Source organism: Anomalospiza imberbis, chromosome 10 (genome assembly GCF_031753505.1).
Source record: "Anomalospiza imberbis isolate Cuckoo-Finch-1a 21T00152 chromosome 10, ASM3175350v1, whole genome shotgun sequence".
NCBI lineage: Eukaryota > Metazoa > Chordata > Aves > Passeriformes > Viduidae > Anomalospiza > Anomalospiza imberbis.
This window is the reverse complement of record NC_089690.1, coordinates 363744-377966: the sequence shown is the minus strand read 5'-3', so window position 1 is coordinate 377966 and position 14223 is coordinate 363744. Positions and strand designations below refer to the sequence as shown.

The 14223-nt window shown below is 52.4% G+C and overlaps 2 protein-coding genes across 3 annotated transcripts; one reads left to right on the top strand and one right to left on the bottom strand.

The window, feature by feature from the left end:
• Positions 1 to 144: 144 nt before the first annotated feature.
• On the top strand, positions 145 to 7749 carry ERICH6 (glutamate rich 6). The gene is made up of 8 exons (XM_068200072.1): positions 145 to 414; positions 1201 to 1302; positions 1378 to 1735; positions 3322 to 4529; positions 4666 to 4751; positions 5080 to 5232; positions 5504 to 5729; positions 6145 to 7749. The coding sequence occupies exons 1-8, from the start codon at positions 160 to 162 to the stop codon at positions 6409 to 6411; spliced, it is 2655 nt and encodes an 884-aa protein (XP_068056173.1). The 5' UTR covers positions 145 to 159; the 3' UTR covers positions 6412 to 7749.
• SELENOT (selenoprotein T) lies at positions 7269 to 13854 on the bottom strand. 2 transcript variants are annotated; one of them, XM_068200098.1, is made up of 6 exons: positions 13640 to 13854; positions 12343 to 12453; positions 11157 to 11283; positions 9800 to 9887; positions 9049 to 9200; positions 7269 to 8079 (listed from the first exon to the last, which is right to left on the bottom strand). In XM_068200098.1, the coding sequence occupies exons 1-5, from the start codon at positions 13804 to 13806 to the stop codon at positions 9076 to 9078; spliced, it is 618 nt and encodes a 205-aa protein (XP_068056199.1). In that variant the 5' UTR covers positions 13807 to 13854; the 3' UTR covers positions 7269 to 8079; positions 9049 to 9075. The 2 variants fall into 2 exon arrangements, with proteins under 2 accessions (XP_068056199.1, XP_068056198.1); XM_068200097.1 differs by having other exon boundaries at positions 7269 to 8065; positions 13640 to 13853.
• Between the last annotated feature and the right edge of the window lie 369 nt (positions 13855 to 14223).

Below are 14223 nucleotides of genomic sequence, written 5' to 3'. Positions count from 1 at the left end.
GGGCCGGGCCGGGCGGGAGCCTTGGCCGGGCCGGGGCCGCCGCCACGCGCTCCCGGCGTGCCCCGCGCCCTCAGCGTCGCCCTGGAGACGGCGGCGCAGCGGGCCGGGCACGGACGGGCCGGGCACGGACGGACCGGGCACGGGCGGGCCGGGCAGGGCATGGACGGACCAGGCACGGGCGGGCCGGGCACGGGCGGACCAGGCACGGGCGGACCGGGCTGGGCCGCGGAGCCCAGCGGAAGGGCGGGCAATGGAGCGGGCGAGCCCCGCTGGCTCCCGTCCCCCGAGGAGAGCACAGACCACCCGGCAGAGCCGCGGTGCGAGACAGCCCCGGCCAGCCCGCAGCCGACCCCCACGGGCCTGCCCACCCTCCTGGCCTACAGACCCGAGTCTTCGCAGGCAAACGTACGTGAGGTCAGTTGCGGTGGTTGCTCCCTGCTCCTTCATTCACACGGTTCCATGTAGAAAACATGGGACCAACGCCCTTTGCCGAGCCCGCAAAGGAGCCCCTTCATGACATGTTTTTCTTCAAGAGGCTGTTGAAACAGTCTGGGCAGCAAGAGGCTGTGCAGCCTCTCCCCACTGTTGAGAATTTTCCCAGCAGAATATTTTGTCTAAATCAGACACAAAATGCATATAAGTAGGTACAGCCACATACAAGCAGGGCACAGAGTTCCCCGTAACCCTTAGCATTGCAAAATCATTAAAGAGTTAATTCAAGGCACGAGATGGGGAGCAAGGGAATTTTGTTTCAGGATATCCACTACCCATCCTCAAAACACATCCTGTTGCCAACCTGATTTGCATCTGGTCAGATGTGACCAGCTCTGTATCACTAAGTCTGCTGGTGCTTCCTCAGAAACTCCCACAACTGGAGTTTTTCTCTCTGTAATGGATTCAAATCCTCAGCTACAGTGTTCTGTGCTCTCAGCTTCCCTGGGAAGGAGCAGAGCTCACAGATACCAGTCATTCCCTTTGTTTGGGGGCATTTATTGATTTATTTACAACACATTTGCTTTTCTTTTTGGTGGTTTCCTGAGCCTAATGTTTTGAGTTAAATCGTTCCAAGATATCCCAGACATGGATCTGTCATGAGTGCCCTTAGGTGCTTTGTCACACCTGCTGCATTTTCACCGTGCTGACTGCAGATCTGGGGGCTGGTACCCCATGTCCTTCCTCCCCGCTCTCCCACCATCACAGCAGGCAGAGGAGGATGCTGAGCCAACGTGCGAGTACTGTGGCAAGCTGCTGAGGCCATTCCCCTTCTCCGAGGATGTGCCTCTCTCCGAGGACCAGGAAGACGTAAGCTGGGGGAAGGATGAGCAGGGGTTTGCCGTGGAACGGCCACGCTCATGGCTCCACTCTTTCGCCTTCTAGAGATTCTGCTGCAAGCGCAGCCAAGAGCTCTATGAGTTCATTGTGAAGGAGAAGAAGAGGCTTGAGGATGCCAGCAGCCTTTCCAGAGCTGTCAGCACCCACGAATCCCTTGGTTCTGAAGCCAACCTGCTGCTGTCAAAAGAGCAAGACAACCAGAGGTACTGGCAGAACTGGGGATCAGGTCTGTGTAATGAACAACAGGGAGCTCTGAGGGGAAAAGGAGTGTTAAGAAACTGCAGAGAGAGGGATGGAAGAAGAAAAACCTTTGCTTTAGGACCAGAAGTTCTGATTCTCTCTGGTCTCTCCTGGCTCCTCTATTGCCAGGCTGCACAAGGAGGTGGCAAAGCACATGCTGACTGAAATGCTAATTCCAGTGCTGACAGATAAACTATCTAGAGACATGTAGAGCCAAAAAACCCCACAGATGTGGGAAGGGACAATATTTGGGTGTAGCTTCTACCTCTGGCACTGAAACAAAGCTGGTGCTTTTATTTCTGTTTTGATCCATAAACTGTGTTTGGATTACAGTTTCCAGAGTCACACACAAGAGCTCTGCAAGTTCTCAGGCTGTTTAGCAGGAGACCCAAAGCTTGTGCAAGAGTTTAAGCCTCCAGGAAAAGTCTAAGCCACAGGGAAAAAGAAAACTAAACCAGTACACCTGGAAGTAAACTGTTGGTCTTCTCAAAAATCCTTCACAGTCTGAGGGTGCAAGTGCCTCCTACTATGTACAGAGCACACACCAAACCACTGTCAAATTCATAGGAAGCTACACAAGAATAGTGAAAATATTCTTGGAGATGAGCTGTTTTCTTGATCTTGTAAGCATCTGTCCTTCTCTTTCACGTAAAATCCTGATCCAAACCCCATTACAATATTCAGCTCTCCTGCCACTGCAGTGGCAGTCTGTTCACTGGAATCTGTGTGGGCACAATTCCTTTCTGCTGAGGTTTGAGTATTCTGGTGACACTCTGCTGCCTGTTACTTGGAATTGTGAGCAGAGAGAAAAACAGATTCAGAAACTGTGTTCCTAAAGCAGGGATATCCACTACTTGCAGTTTTCTGAACATGATACATGAGGTGTCAACAACAGTTCTGTTTTCCAGGCAGCAGAAGAGACACCTGGCTAGAGAGTTGCCTGACCAATCTTTAAGGTCGAGTGCCACTAAAGGTGAGCTGATATTCCTCAACAATGCATTGAGTGGAATTGCTGGTTTCTAACTGGAGGATTTTATACAGCAGCATGTTCGTTCATTGTTAGATATGCAATCTCATTAAATTAGATACAGATACAGCCATATTAAATCATCCCTCACACATGAGCACAAGAGTGGACACATCCCCTGTGCACAGAGTTTGTCATGATTTTCAGTAGGTATCTGTGATGTTTCCAATTGAGATGCACAGAACCTGACCTGAAAGGACAAGTTGGCAAAGCCAAGCCCTTAGGAAGTAGGAACTGCCAGAATGAGGCTCACCCATATTTTGCCTGATCAGGTGGATATTCCACCAATTCCTAGCCCAAGCTGTGGATGACTGAGCAGCCTTTGGGTCTAGCTGTAGAGGAAAGTTTTGACAGGTGAACCAGATTTACAATATAGGCATGTTTTCACAGAAGATGGCAGGGCAGTGAGGTTTCTGCAGCACTGGGATCTCAAATGGTCAGTTTCAGTGCGTGGAACCAAACGTTATCCCAAAAAGTCGCTCTTTACACAGGTGTGTATATATGTAACTGAAAAAAATGCTATCTTTTATCATAATCCTGTGCTCTGAAATAGCTTATCACTTTGGACAGCCCTTGTTAGAAAATACCATGACAGACTGTCAGGATGGAGTGTTTCAGCCAGGAACTCCCACTCCCCCAGTTACAGCAGAGGTATCGGGCAGCCCCGTGGAGGGCACTGCCAACCCTCTCTGCTGCACAGAAGCCCTCCCTGTGCTCTGCAGGTTCACAGCAAGCTGGATCCATTTCCTACGAGCCTTCCCAGGAACTCTCATCTCCTGAAAGCGTGACACCAGTGCCTGCTGCAAGTGCAGCTGAGCCTGAGCCCGAGCCAGAGTCCCAGCTCGAGGAGGAGCCCAAGCCAGAGCCCGAGCCCCGGCCCGAGGAGAAGCCCGAGCCAGAACCTCGGCCTGCGGAGGAGCCTGAGCCAGAGCCTGAGCCCCGGCCTGAGGAGAAGCCCGAGCCAGAACATCGGGCTGAGGAGGAGCCCGAGCCCCGGCCCGAGGGGAAGCCTGAACCGACACCTCAGACCGAGGAGGAGCCCGAGCCAGAGCCCGAGCCCCGGCCTGAGAAGCCTGAACCAGAACCTCATACTAAGGAGCCCGAGCCAGAGCCCGAGCCCTGGCCCGAGGAGAAGCCTGAGCCAGAACCTCGGCCTGAGGAGGAGCCTGAGCCAGAGCCCGAGCCCCGGCCTGAGGAGAAGCCTGAATCAGAACCTCATACTGAGGAGCCCGAGCCCCAGCCCGAGGAGAAGCCTGAACCGGAACCTCAGACCGAGGAGGAGACCGAGCCAGAGCCCAAGCCCTGGCCCGAGGAGAAGCCTGAGCCAGAACATCGGGCTGAGGAGGAGCCCGAGCCAGAGCCCAAGCCCCGGCCTGAGGAGAAGCCCGAGCCAGAACATCGGGCTGAGGAGGAGCCCAAGCCAGAGCCCGAGCCCCGGCCCGAGGGGAAGCCTGAACCGGAACCTCAGACCGAGGAGGAGACCAAGCCAGAGCCCGAGCCTCAGTCCGAGGAGAAGCCTGAGCCAGAACCTCGGCCTGAGGAGGAGCCTGAGCCAGAACCTCATACTGAGGAGCCCGAACCCCAGCCCAAGGAGAAGCCTGAACTGGAACCTCAGACCGAGGAGGAGACCGAGCCAGAGCCCAAGCCCCGGCCCGAGGAGAAGCCTGAACCAGAACCTCAGACCAAGATGGAGCCTGAGCCAGAGCCCTGGCCCGAGGAGAAGCCTGAACTGGAACCGCAGACTGAGGAGGAGCCTGAGCCGGAGCCTTGGCCCAAGGAGGAGCCCGAGCCAGAGAAGGAGCCCAGGCCCGAGCACGAGTCGCATCCCAAAGAGGAGCCCAAGCCCAAGTGCAAGCCCAAGAAAGAGTGCAACAAAAAACCCGTATCCCACGGCATCCTCGGCTATGACTTCAGTCTTCTGGGGAAGAAGGCAGGTACCTGCGGCCGACAGCGACGGGAGCACCTTGGATGTGTCAGCGCTCCGAGCGGTCGGAGCCCGGCAGTGCCCATTTTCACTGGGCAGCTGTGCCAGACTGCTCTCATCCATTTTATTCTTCCAATCTTAGGTGGGGAAGGGTAAATTGGTGCAGAAGTACTACAAAAACAGAAAGAAATTCCTTACCATGCTCCCAGATGGAACCTCGCAGTTATTGTATCCTTTACAGGGTTCACCTGCCTGCCTTAGTTTTACGTGTGTCCCAGTCCACTTTATTACAATCCAGCTCATCGCTCCCACTCGCTCTGAGGAGCAGCAGCAGTGAAACTTGACACAGCTCCTGGGCTGAGGTTTCAAAGAACAGCCAGCAGCTCCAATGAGCACTAGCTTCCAAGACCCAGCCCAAGGAAGCAGCACACCTTTAACAGTGCTCTGGGTAATACATCAGTTTTTACACCCCAAAGTAGTACCCAGAAGTATTTAGCGTGTAATAACAGATCAACCAAGCAAAGTAGGGTGTTACAAACACCTTACCTAGCAGCAGCTATCCATCTGGAAACCTGGCCATCGTCATTACACAAGCGGGAGACCAGGTGATGTGCATAGTACAGGAAGACGAGCCAAGAACAACCAAAATCCGAGCACTGTTTCAGTCTGATGGCAGAAGCACGTGCTATTACCCAAACGGAGATGAGTGGTGCGTTCAGCAGCTTTGCTGTCTCCTCTGTGCATTGACATTTCAACGGCCATAAAGGGTATTTTTAATAGTATCCCAAAATAAACATATTCAGCAGCTCATAGGCCCTGCTTCAGGTGCCCCCAGAGCAGCAAGGCACCACAGCTGTGGCTTGAGAGGTGGGGGACAGACCCTGCCCCTGCTGTGCCTCTGTCCCATCCCTCAGGGGAATAAGAGACTTTCTGCCAGAGGAACTTACAAGGGTTCAGAGCTTCCATTTCCCTTTCTTTAGGATAAATATGAGTATCCAAGGTGGGCAGTATTTGGACCAAGCAGGCAACAGGGTAAGAAGGTGGATGTGGCCGAACTTGTCACCAGGACCCCAGGTCCCACTGAGCCCCATTTTCATCTCCCTGAACCACCACATGGGGGTCAGGATCCTGGCCCAGGACAAGATCTTCATCTCCTTCCTCGCCATGGGGCGACAAGCAAAATTCAACATGGGAACCAAAGTGCAGGTAATTGTTCCTGTGCTGAGCCACTCCCCACAGCGGGAGCGGGGCAGCCAGGGAAGCTCCCCTCTGTGCTTATCCTGTGCTGGATGCTCCCTATGTTGTCCCACGCTCCATCCCCAAAAAGAAAGCTGTGGAGATGCATGTATTCCTGCCACTCCTATAGAGATGGGGCACTTGCCAGCCCCCGCTCTCTGCAAGGGGGCCCAGTGTGGGACTCCACTCCCAGGCAGGTCCCTGGCTACATCCCCAAGGTCACCCTGGCTCTGCCAGGGAGAAGAGCTATGATCCACGTGGGCAGGGTGCACGGCAGCTCCTTTCCTCCACAGGCTCCTGTCGCAGGGGCAGGTTTGTCTGCTGGAGACAGAAGCCCCGTCCCCAGCTCGGGTGGCTCTGCTGACACACATCCTCTGTTCTGCAGGTCAGCACCAGCAGCCAGCTGCCTCCTCCAGCCCGGATGAGTGAGGATGAGCTCCTGCTGCTTGCCTTCCGCGTGAGGATCCTGCAGCTCTTTGACAGGATGCGGGGATGCCTCAACTTCCCTTCCAGTGAGCAGTGGAACAAAATGCAGCCTCCCATGTACCTGATGACCCAGACTGTGAAGATCCTGGAGCTCTGCATGGCTGCTGACATAAGTGATGAACTGCGCAGCTCCATCAAGGCGATAGTAAATGCCCAGCAATTCTGACCAGTGTGTGTGTGGTGTAAGGCAAAATGAGCCAGTCTCTGATGCTGTGGCACCTTTACGTGCTCGGCAAGGTTTCTCCTCTGGCCCTGCCTGTCCTGGTGCAGAGCAAAGGGCAGCCCAGGACTGATCCACACAGACCCCAAATGGGTCTTGCTCAGGGCAGGCGGTACCAGCCCGCAGTGACAACACCTTGGTCATGGAGGCACAAGAGAGCTTTGCTCAAGCAGAGCAATCTGTGCTCCACAGAAGTGCACTGCTCCTGAGCAGGCCCCCTTCTGTCTCCAGCCCCAGCTGAGTAGTCACTTCAGCCCTCGGGTAAGGCACAAGGTACAAAGAGCACAGCCGAGCCAGGGCTTGGGACAGCTACACAGGCAGATGTTTGCTCAAGTCACCCACAAAGGTAACTGCTCTGCTGCTCCTGACAAGGTGGCACCAGCAGGAACGCCCCAAGTGTTCCTGGTGCCCATGCCCACAGCAGCTCAGCCAGCTGCAGGTACAAGACAAAGTGGATCCCTGTGCAGAGAGCAACAAATGCCCTGAGAGTGCCCAAAGCAATCACCTATGCTTGGCTCCAGGGAGCACCAGCTGCAGACTGGGATGGGTTCAAGCACCCAGGTTCAGGCGCTGCAAACAGAGCAGTCAGTGGGTGTTTAGAGCCCCATGGTGCTGCAGTCAGCAGTGAGGAACCTCCCCACCTCTCAGAGCTGCCTTTGAAACTAGGGGTTGACCTGGCCAGCTTCCCCCAGGGAGGCCACACCTCAACTGTGGCAGGTGCCTGAAGGATAAGACCAAGCCCCATGTGCCCCTCCACACACTGGAGGTTCTTGGGGGCTTACACATGACAAATACAAGGTCAGTAACTTTGGAAAGTTGGCTTTTTATGCAGTTTTTCAATTGCAGTTCCAAGAATGTCCATCAGTGACAAACAAGGTACTTCACACAGGAAATGGGAACTCTTTATTTCAATTAATGTTCTTAGGTTCTATTCAGGACAGCAGGAAGGCCCAGCTCATCTCTCAAATGGCCAAGGAAGAACTGCTGGAGCTGGCCCACATGAATAAAGAGCAGCTGATCTTAATTTTCACTGAAGTCACCAAGTGATGTAATAATTCTGCATATAATTTTGCTTATATAATTCAGTATATAATGCACTGTTCGACTCTGCCATAGATTTTGAAAAATATACAAACCTGTTTTAACCACATTAAAGAGATCTGATAGACAGCTATCAATTACTCAACAGTTTAGGACAATATCAGACACTCCTATAACTTCATTTTAAACTACAAAAAGAACATAAATTCATATAAAATACAACAGATTAAACAAACTTCTCTTTTTCCAAGGAAAAATTAGGTATCAACTCAATCTGCCATAGTGTGGAACATGAATATAAAATAAGTTACCATTAGTAATGCCTGCATTGCTGATCTATGAACTGGTCGAATGAAGTCTTAAAAAAACTATACAGTATTATTGCACTCATGGCTGTGCAGTGTGGACTGGCCAGCACTGAAACAGGGCTCATTGAGTGTTTGTCCAGGAGGCACAACGTGGCTGCAAGAGAGACATCCAGCCTGCACCAACAGCAGCTGTCTTCAGTGTAGGCCTTCATGGGTCTGCACCACGTGGCCCCGGAACCACCACCCAATGCCTGTGGAGAGACACCTGGGTTACAGCCAGCAACACCCCTGCGCCACAGCAGCACACCTGCACTGAGCCAGCCTGCTACACATCTGTCCTGAGCCAGGGCCACACCTGCACTGAGCCTGCTACACACCTGCACTGAGCCAGCCTGCTACACATCTGTCCTGAGCCAGGGCCACACCTGCACTGAGCCTGCTACACACCTGCACTGAGCCAGCCTGCTACACATCTGTCCTGAGCCAGGGCCACACCTGCACTGAGCCTGCTACACACCTGCACTGAGCCAGCCTGCTACACATCTGTCCTGAGCCAGGGCCACACCTGCACTGAGCCTGCTACACACCTGCACTGAGCCAGCCTGCTACACATCTGTCCTGAGCCAGGGCCACACCTGCACTGAGCCTGCTACACACCTGCACTGAGCCAGCCCCACATTGGGAAATCCTAAGCTATGTGTTTTGAAAGCCACAGGTGACATGGGGACGTGGAAGTGATTTGTCATAAAATACCTACAGGATGCAAACTCCTTGCTACCAAAAGCCATGGAGCTTTTGCAGAGGAGCAGGGCAGTACACCAGAGCATGACAATATTCTGCTCTACAGGGTTAAGCAAGGAACAGACAGCATCCTGTTCCCCAAGGCTCTGGAATTCAACTGGGTTAAAAGCCATGGAGACCTTAAGCCCCTGGACAGAGGCTGTTCTTATGCACAAAAGCAGTGTTTCTGATCTCTACACCACACACTTCATTGACATTAGGCCTTCTGCCTGCTGTAACACACATTCTCCTGCCTCATGGAATGCCAGCTTCCTGCCCTGAGACATGCAGAATGAGCCACATCCCAAAATCTCCCACCCAAACAGCCTCTGTGACACCACATGTGGCAGTTTAATATCAGAAACATTTAACTGAACCAACACACAATCCTAAAATCCAGTCTCCAGTGTGCCTCTTACCTGGGCACACGCACTGGTGACTGTAGGAGACTTACAAGAAGTTTCAGTGCTGATCGATGGGGCTATGATCGATGATGGGGCATTGAATCCATGTGCACATTGAGCTTCATCTCGTTATCAAGGATCTGTACAAGCTGCTGCATGGAAGGGAGGTGGCCAGACTCCAGCTTAGACCACACTGGGACATCTAGTGCAGAACACACATGGGAGAGAAGCACCATTACACTGGGAGCATCAGGAAACAGGCACAGTTGGTGTAAACATGGCATTGAGAAGCTCTAGGAAGCTGTGTGAGTTGGTACTAATCTATGCTGAGGAAAACATCTGAATCAACAATGCTTCCAACCTTTGGCTATGCTGTACCCCAGACCAACCAGGAGAGCAGAGTGTCTAATGTTTCCATTTAGAAATGTATCATATTGATGGAGAGGTGCAAAATATCCACTGACGTTCCTCTCTACCTGAAAAATCAGTACTGTTGTCCATCAGTACTGATAATCTGGTAATAGTAATGGATTCCTTAGGATTCCAAAGCTTAAGCATGCTTGAGTAAGTTTTTACAGAGCTGTTCTAGAATATCTGACATCTGTATAAATTGCTTTATAAGACTTCTATGATTCTCATCATTTATTCTGATAGACAACATCTGAAGATCCAAATGGATGGCAATTCCCACATATCACATTTGGGACATAAATTTCCTGACACCATCCCTCATTCTCCCCACTCCACAGCTCTCACATGTGTGTGTATATGTGACACTCCTCAAACAAAGTCTCAGCTCACCATTCAAAGTGATTTCAAAAGCCCCAGTGGACATACACTGGTTCTCAATCATGTTGCTCAGGAAGAAGACCATCATGCAGGCGTACACCTGCAAGAGAACAAAGATCCACACAGACCTCAGCCACGTCAGGCACACCTGCTGTTGTTTAGAGGTGTCTCTGAACACCCTCTGTGATTGCTCAAGGAATGTTCCCATCTACAGACACCTCCGTCCCCTTCCTCCTTTTACACAGACTGTGCACCGTGCCTTCCCCAGAAAAGCACCAAACCAGCTGCAGCCCCACCCAACTCGCAGCCCTCCGTACACGTCTGGACCCAGCACAGCCAGCTGCAGCGGGGCTGGCAGTGTGACATGGAAGTCAACTGCTCCCAGACACAGCCTGTCACTGTCACAGCAATGTCCAGATCACAGAGCCAAGGGCCCAGCACAAACAGCAGAGCAAGGCAAGTCACGTGCACAGGAGCCACCGACCCTCCTGCACACCGCCAAGCTCTTCATCTGGAATCTCCTCTGCCCGGGGGTGACTTAGGAGGGAAGGACAGCATCTTCAGCAGTACAGCTCCTCCCTCACCACCAGCACCTCTCTAATTTCCTTTTCCTGTTCACAGGCACACTCACACAAGTCACTGCAACACCACAGATCCTGACACAGGGACAGCAGCTATGCACCACAGCCAGCCCAGACAGGCACGGAGTTGGCCCATTTAATTCAACTGGAAATATTACAGCTTCTGGGCATGCAAATTGGACAGTGAAAGAGCCAGGGCACTGGGCAGTTCAGCATAGAGGTCTGTAAATTACTTTAGTTTTATGGAATAAATCTGGAACAAGGTTACTCTAAATCGCGGTACTACATCCTGAATCTACTGGCATCATCAGTACTGGCTCATGGGGATATTCTCCCACAATGTCATGCCAGTCTGCTCTCCAAAAACACCCACAACATTTCAACTTCATTCTTCTAACGCCCTTCTAATTGCTGCCTAATCTATCAGGAGTCTGATGGAAGCATCGACTGCAAAACTGTTATGAAACAACAGAGAAGGGAAACTAATTTTAACATCAACGGTACTGGCTTAAAATGCTCTTCTTGAGCCCTAAAAAATAAAGAACTCTTTTATCATCTTTGTCAGCACATTAACATCAGCTGCCCCTCTGTAGTAACAGCATGTTGGAAAGAAATCACAGAAGCACACATGGGTTTGTCAAAAGCATAAAGCACAACTGGTAAGAATTATTCTACCATAAGGCTGCAGCATATGAAAGGAAAATCAGTCAGAACTGAGGGACTCACAGAACACCCTCATGAAGTAACTCTGAACTGCTTTTTCAGACCAAAAGAAGTATGTCCTTTACCTTGTTTTCCTGGCCCCACTGCCAGATGCTTGGAGCTTGCATGCCAAAGAAAGCAAACGGGTCCTTGCCAACGATGATTAAGCCAATTAATACTAGTTTGAAGACAGACAGGAAGGATGCTATGTGCCTGTTGGAGACAACACAGACCAGTGACCAAAAGGTTCAGTTCCTACTTCACCATACACAACTGTAATTCACCTCACTAGAATTTTGACAGCATACAATCAAATGTTTTAGGGGAAGTATGAAACTTACCAAGGTCTCTCTCACTGTAAAAAAACTCCAAACCAAATCAAACCAACAAAACAAAAAAGCAACACACATAACACCCCCAGTAAGGCCCTGCTTTTGCACAGCACGACAGAATGACACCACAGATTCTTTTGCTTCTCAGCAGACTTCAAATGGGACTTTGCTTTTAACTTATATATGCCTGAACTGGATAACAGATTCAGTTTCTAAAGCTGTTCCATATTACAGACATGTTTGACTGACAGGCACCACTTCCTGTGGAGCATTTCCCAGTGATGTACAACTCCCCACAGCCAGCCCACACTGAGGCACTGTGCCCCACAGCCTCCCACCACCACAACCCTGCCAGAAATCGGGCCAACGAGTGTTCCAGGAGCCACCCAGTAACTATGGCATCACTCTCCAGCGTGGGTACACTGCTTTAAGTAACAGGAATAACACTATTTTGCCTTTTTCTGAATTTGTTTGGGCTTTCCCCCCACAGCTGCAGCAAAGGCCACTCCAGCAGCCCCCAGCCTGAGGAGAGCTCTCCCCTGATTCAGATGTCAACACTGAACTTTCCCTTCCTCTGTGTCCTTAACCCATTACAGGGGTTTATCACTAAGTGCTTAAGCTTGAGCAACAAACTGAATTTATGTCCAGATACAGCATGAAGAAAAGCTGGGAAAATTCACTGTTTCAAAAAACAGTTACATAATTTATTTTAGGTAGGATATGACAGGCCTCATTATACAGATAGCCAGATAGTGATACTTGTATGGAAAATTAAGGCAGCTACCTGGAAGGCAGAAAATCACATACAAGAAAATCATACAAGCATCCTTGTATGCAATTGCAATAGAAAATCCCCTTACACTGACATTTTCAGTATTATTTCAGTGTAAATGTACGTGTTTAGCAGTGGAAAGCAGACAGACAGAGGCAACACGCTCACCTATAGATAGGTTGAGGAAGGTAGTTCTCCCCTTCAATTCGGATGTCTGGGTACCGCTGGCTGATGACCCGCATGTACTCCTCAAACACCCGCCTGTAGCCTCAGGAGACACTGAACACAGACAGCATTGTCACCACAGCTCCAGGGCTGCACGCTACAGCCGCTGCCCAGCAGCACTCACCCTCTTCATAACCCCGTCCAGCTAAAATAGAACTCACGTTTATTATGGCACAGAGAAAACCTGATCTGCAGTGAAATTACACATCACAAATCCCAACAGATAAACCCTGGTTGTGACACTGATTTGCTCCACATTCCAGCACAGACACAGAGCTCTGGAAATACCCACTAAGCATCAAATCACTCACTTTCCCTGGAAAAATCTGTTAAGTTAGGATTAATTTAGGAAGTCGATGTAAGCAATCCCATGCTCTGTGCCAAAAAAAAAAAAAAAATCATCTTCACCCAGAGCCGTCTGAATCCCTCTCTGGGACTGTGCAGACAGGCAATGTCGCTCCCAGCCATCTCTATGTCAGCACGACACGGGAACTGCAGGAGTTGGATATTCCCGAGCGGTCCTCTGGCTCGCCTTTCAGCAGCCGCCTCCATAGAACTGCGGTAAATGGCCGAAGACCCCGAACCCAGCACTCCCCCCTGAGCGCTCCTGCGGTGCCTCAGGGAGCCGCAGGGCCCGCCCAGGCTCTGCTCCGGCCGCCACCCGGCCCTGCCCACCCCGAGGGCCGGGAACCGTAGTGACGAGTGCTCCGGGCCTGTTGAGTTTTTTTTCTCCCCGCCAACAGGCTCCGTGCGCCGGGGCTGCCTCAACCCTGCTCGGAGCTGCTGACACCATTGGCAACACCGCCGGAATGGTGCAAAGGTGCCCGAGCGCACCGACTGCAATACGGGCACTGCACCAAAGCACGAAATTACAGCCATTGCTAAGACAGCGGTTCCTCCCAAACGTTAGTCCCGCACCAGCACAACGTCATACACGGCATTAAAGGGCCCGACAAGTGCGATTTTACGGCGGGCGGCCGTAGAGCGGGGCCCACTGAAAGAGCCGCCGCCCGCGGCCCGGTGTCGCCTCCCACGCTCCAACAGGGCCGGGCGCCCCGACAGGCCGCCTGGGGCGGGGCGGCCCCTGGCCCTGGGGGAGGCTCCTCCACGGACAAGAGCGAGCGAGGCCGCCGCAGCGCCGAGGGAAAGGAAGGGAAGAAAAACGAACGAGGGAGGGAGAGACGACGGCCCGGCGGACGCCGCCATTTTGGCCGTCGCCATCTTGGCGGGCGCCCCTCACCAGATCTGAAACTTGAGCAGCGGCCCGGTGGCGTAGGCCATGCGCAGCTTCTTCGCCGGCAGCCCGCCCTGCTCCGCCGCCGCCGCGGCGCCGCCGCCGCCCGGTGCCGCCGCCAGCCCCGCCAGCAGCAGCAGCAGCAGCAGCCGCCGCAGCCCCGCCGCTCGCATCTCGCCGCCGCCGCCGCCGAGGCACCGCGCGCGCGCCGCCGCGCCAGGGTCACGCGCGCGGCGGGGGCGGGGCCATGGCCGCAGCCCCGCCCCGGCGCGCCCCCTGGCGGTCACACTCCGCTCGCACAGCTCGCTGTTACCAAATGTTCTTTATTTTTATCGGCAGCCCGACATTGCACAAAGATCGCTTCTCTTTTTAAATATAATAAAGCTATCAAGTGTCTTTATCGCCTTCCCTTCTCCCACACAAATAAGGAAAAACAGTCTGGTTTAGGCAGTATGTTCTCAGAAAACGAGTACATTTCTTGTTGGAACAGCAGCACAACTGGCTGATGGATAGTCATCACTTGCTTACAGCTTCATGTGCACAAATCTTTAGGAAAACTCTTTTTTAAAGGCAAATGAGCAGCAAATCTG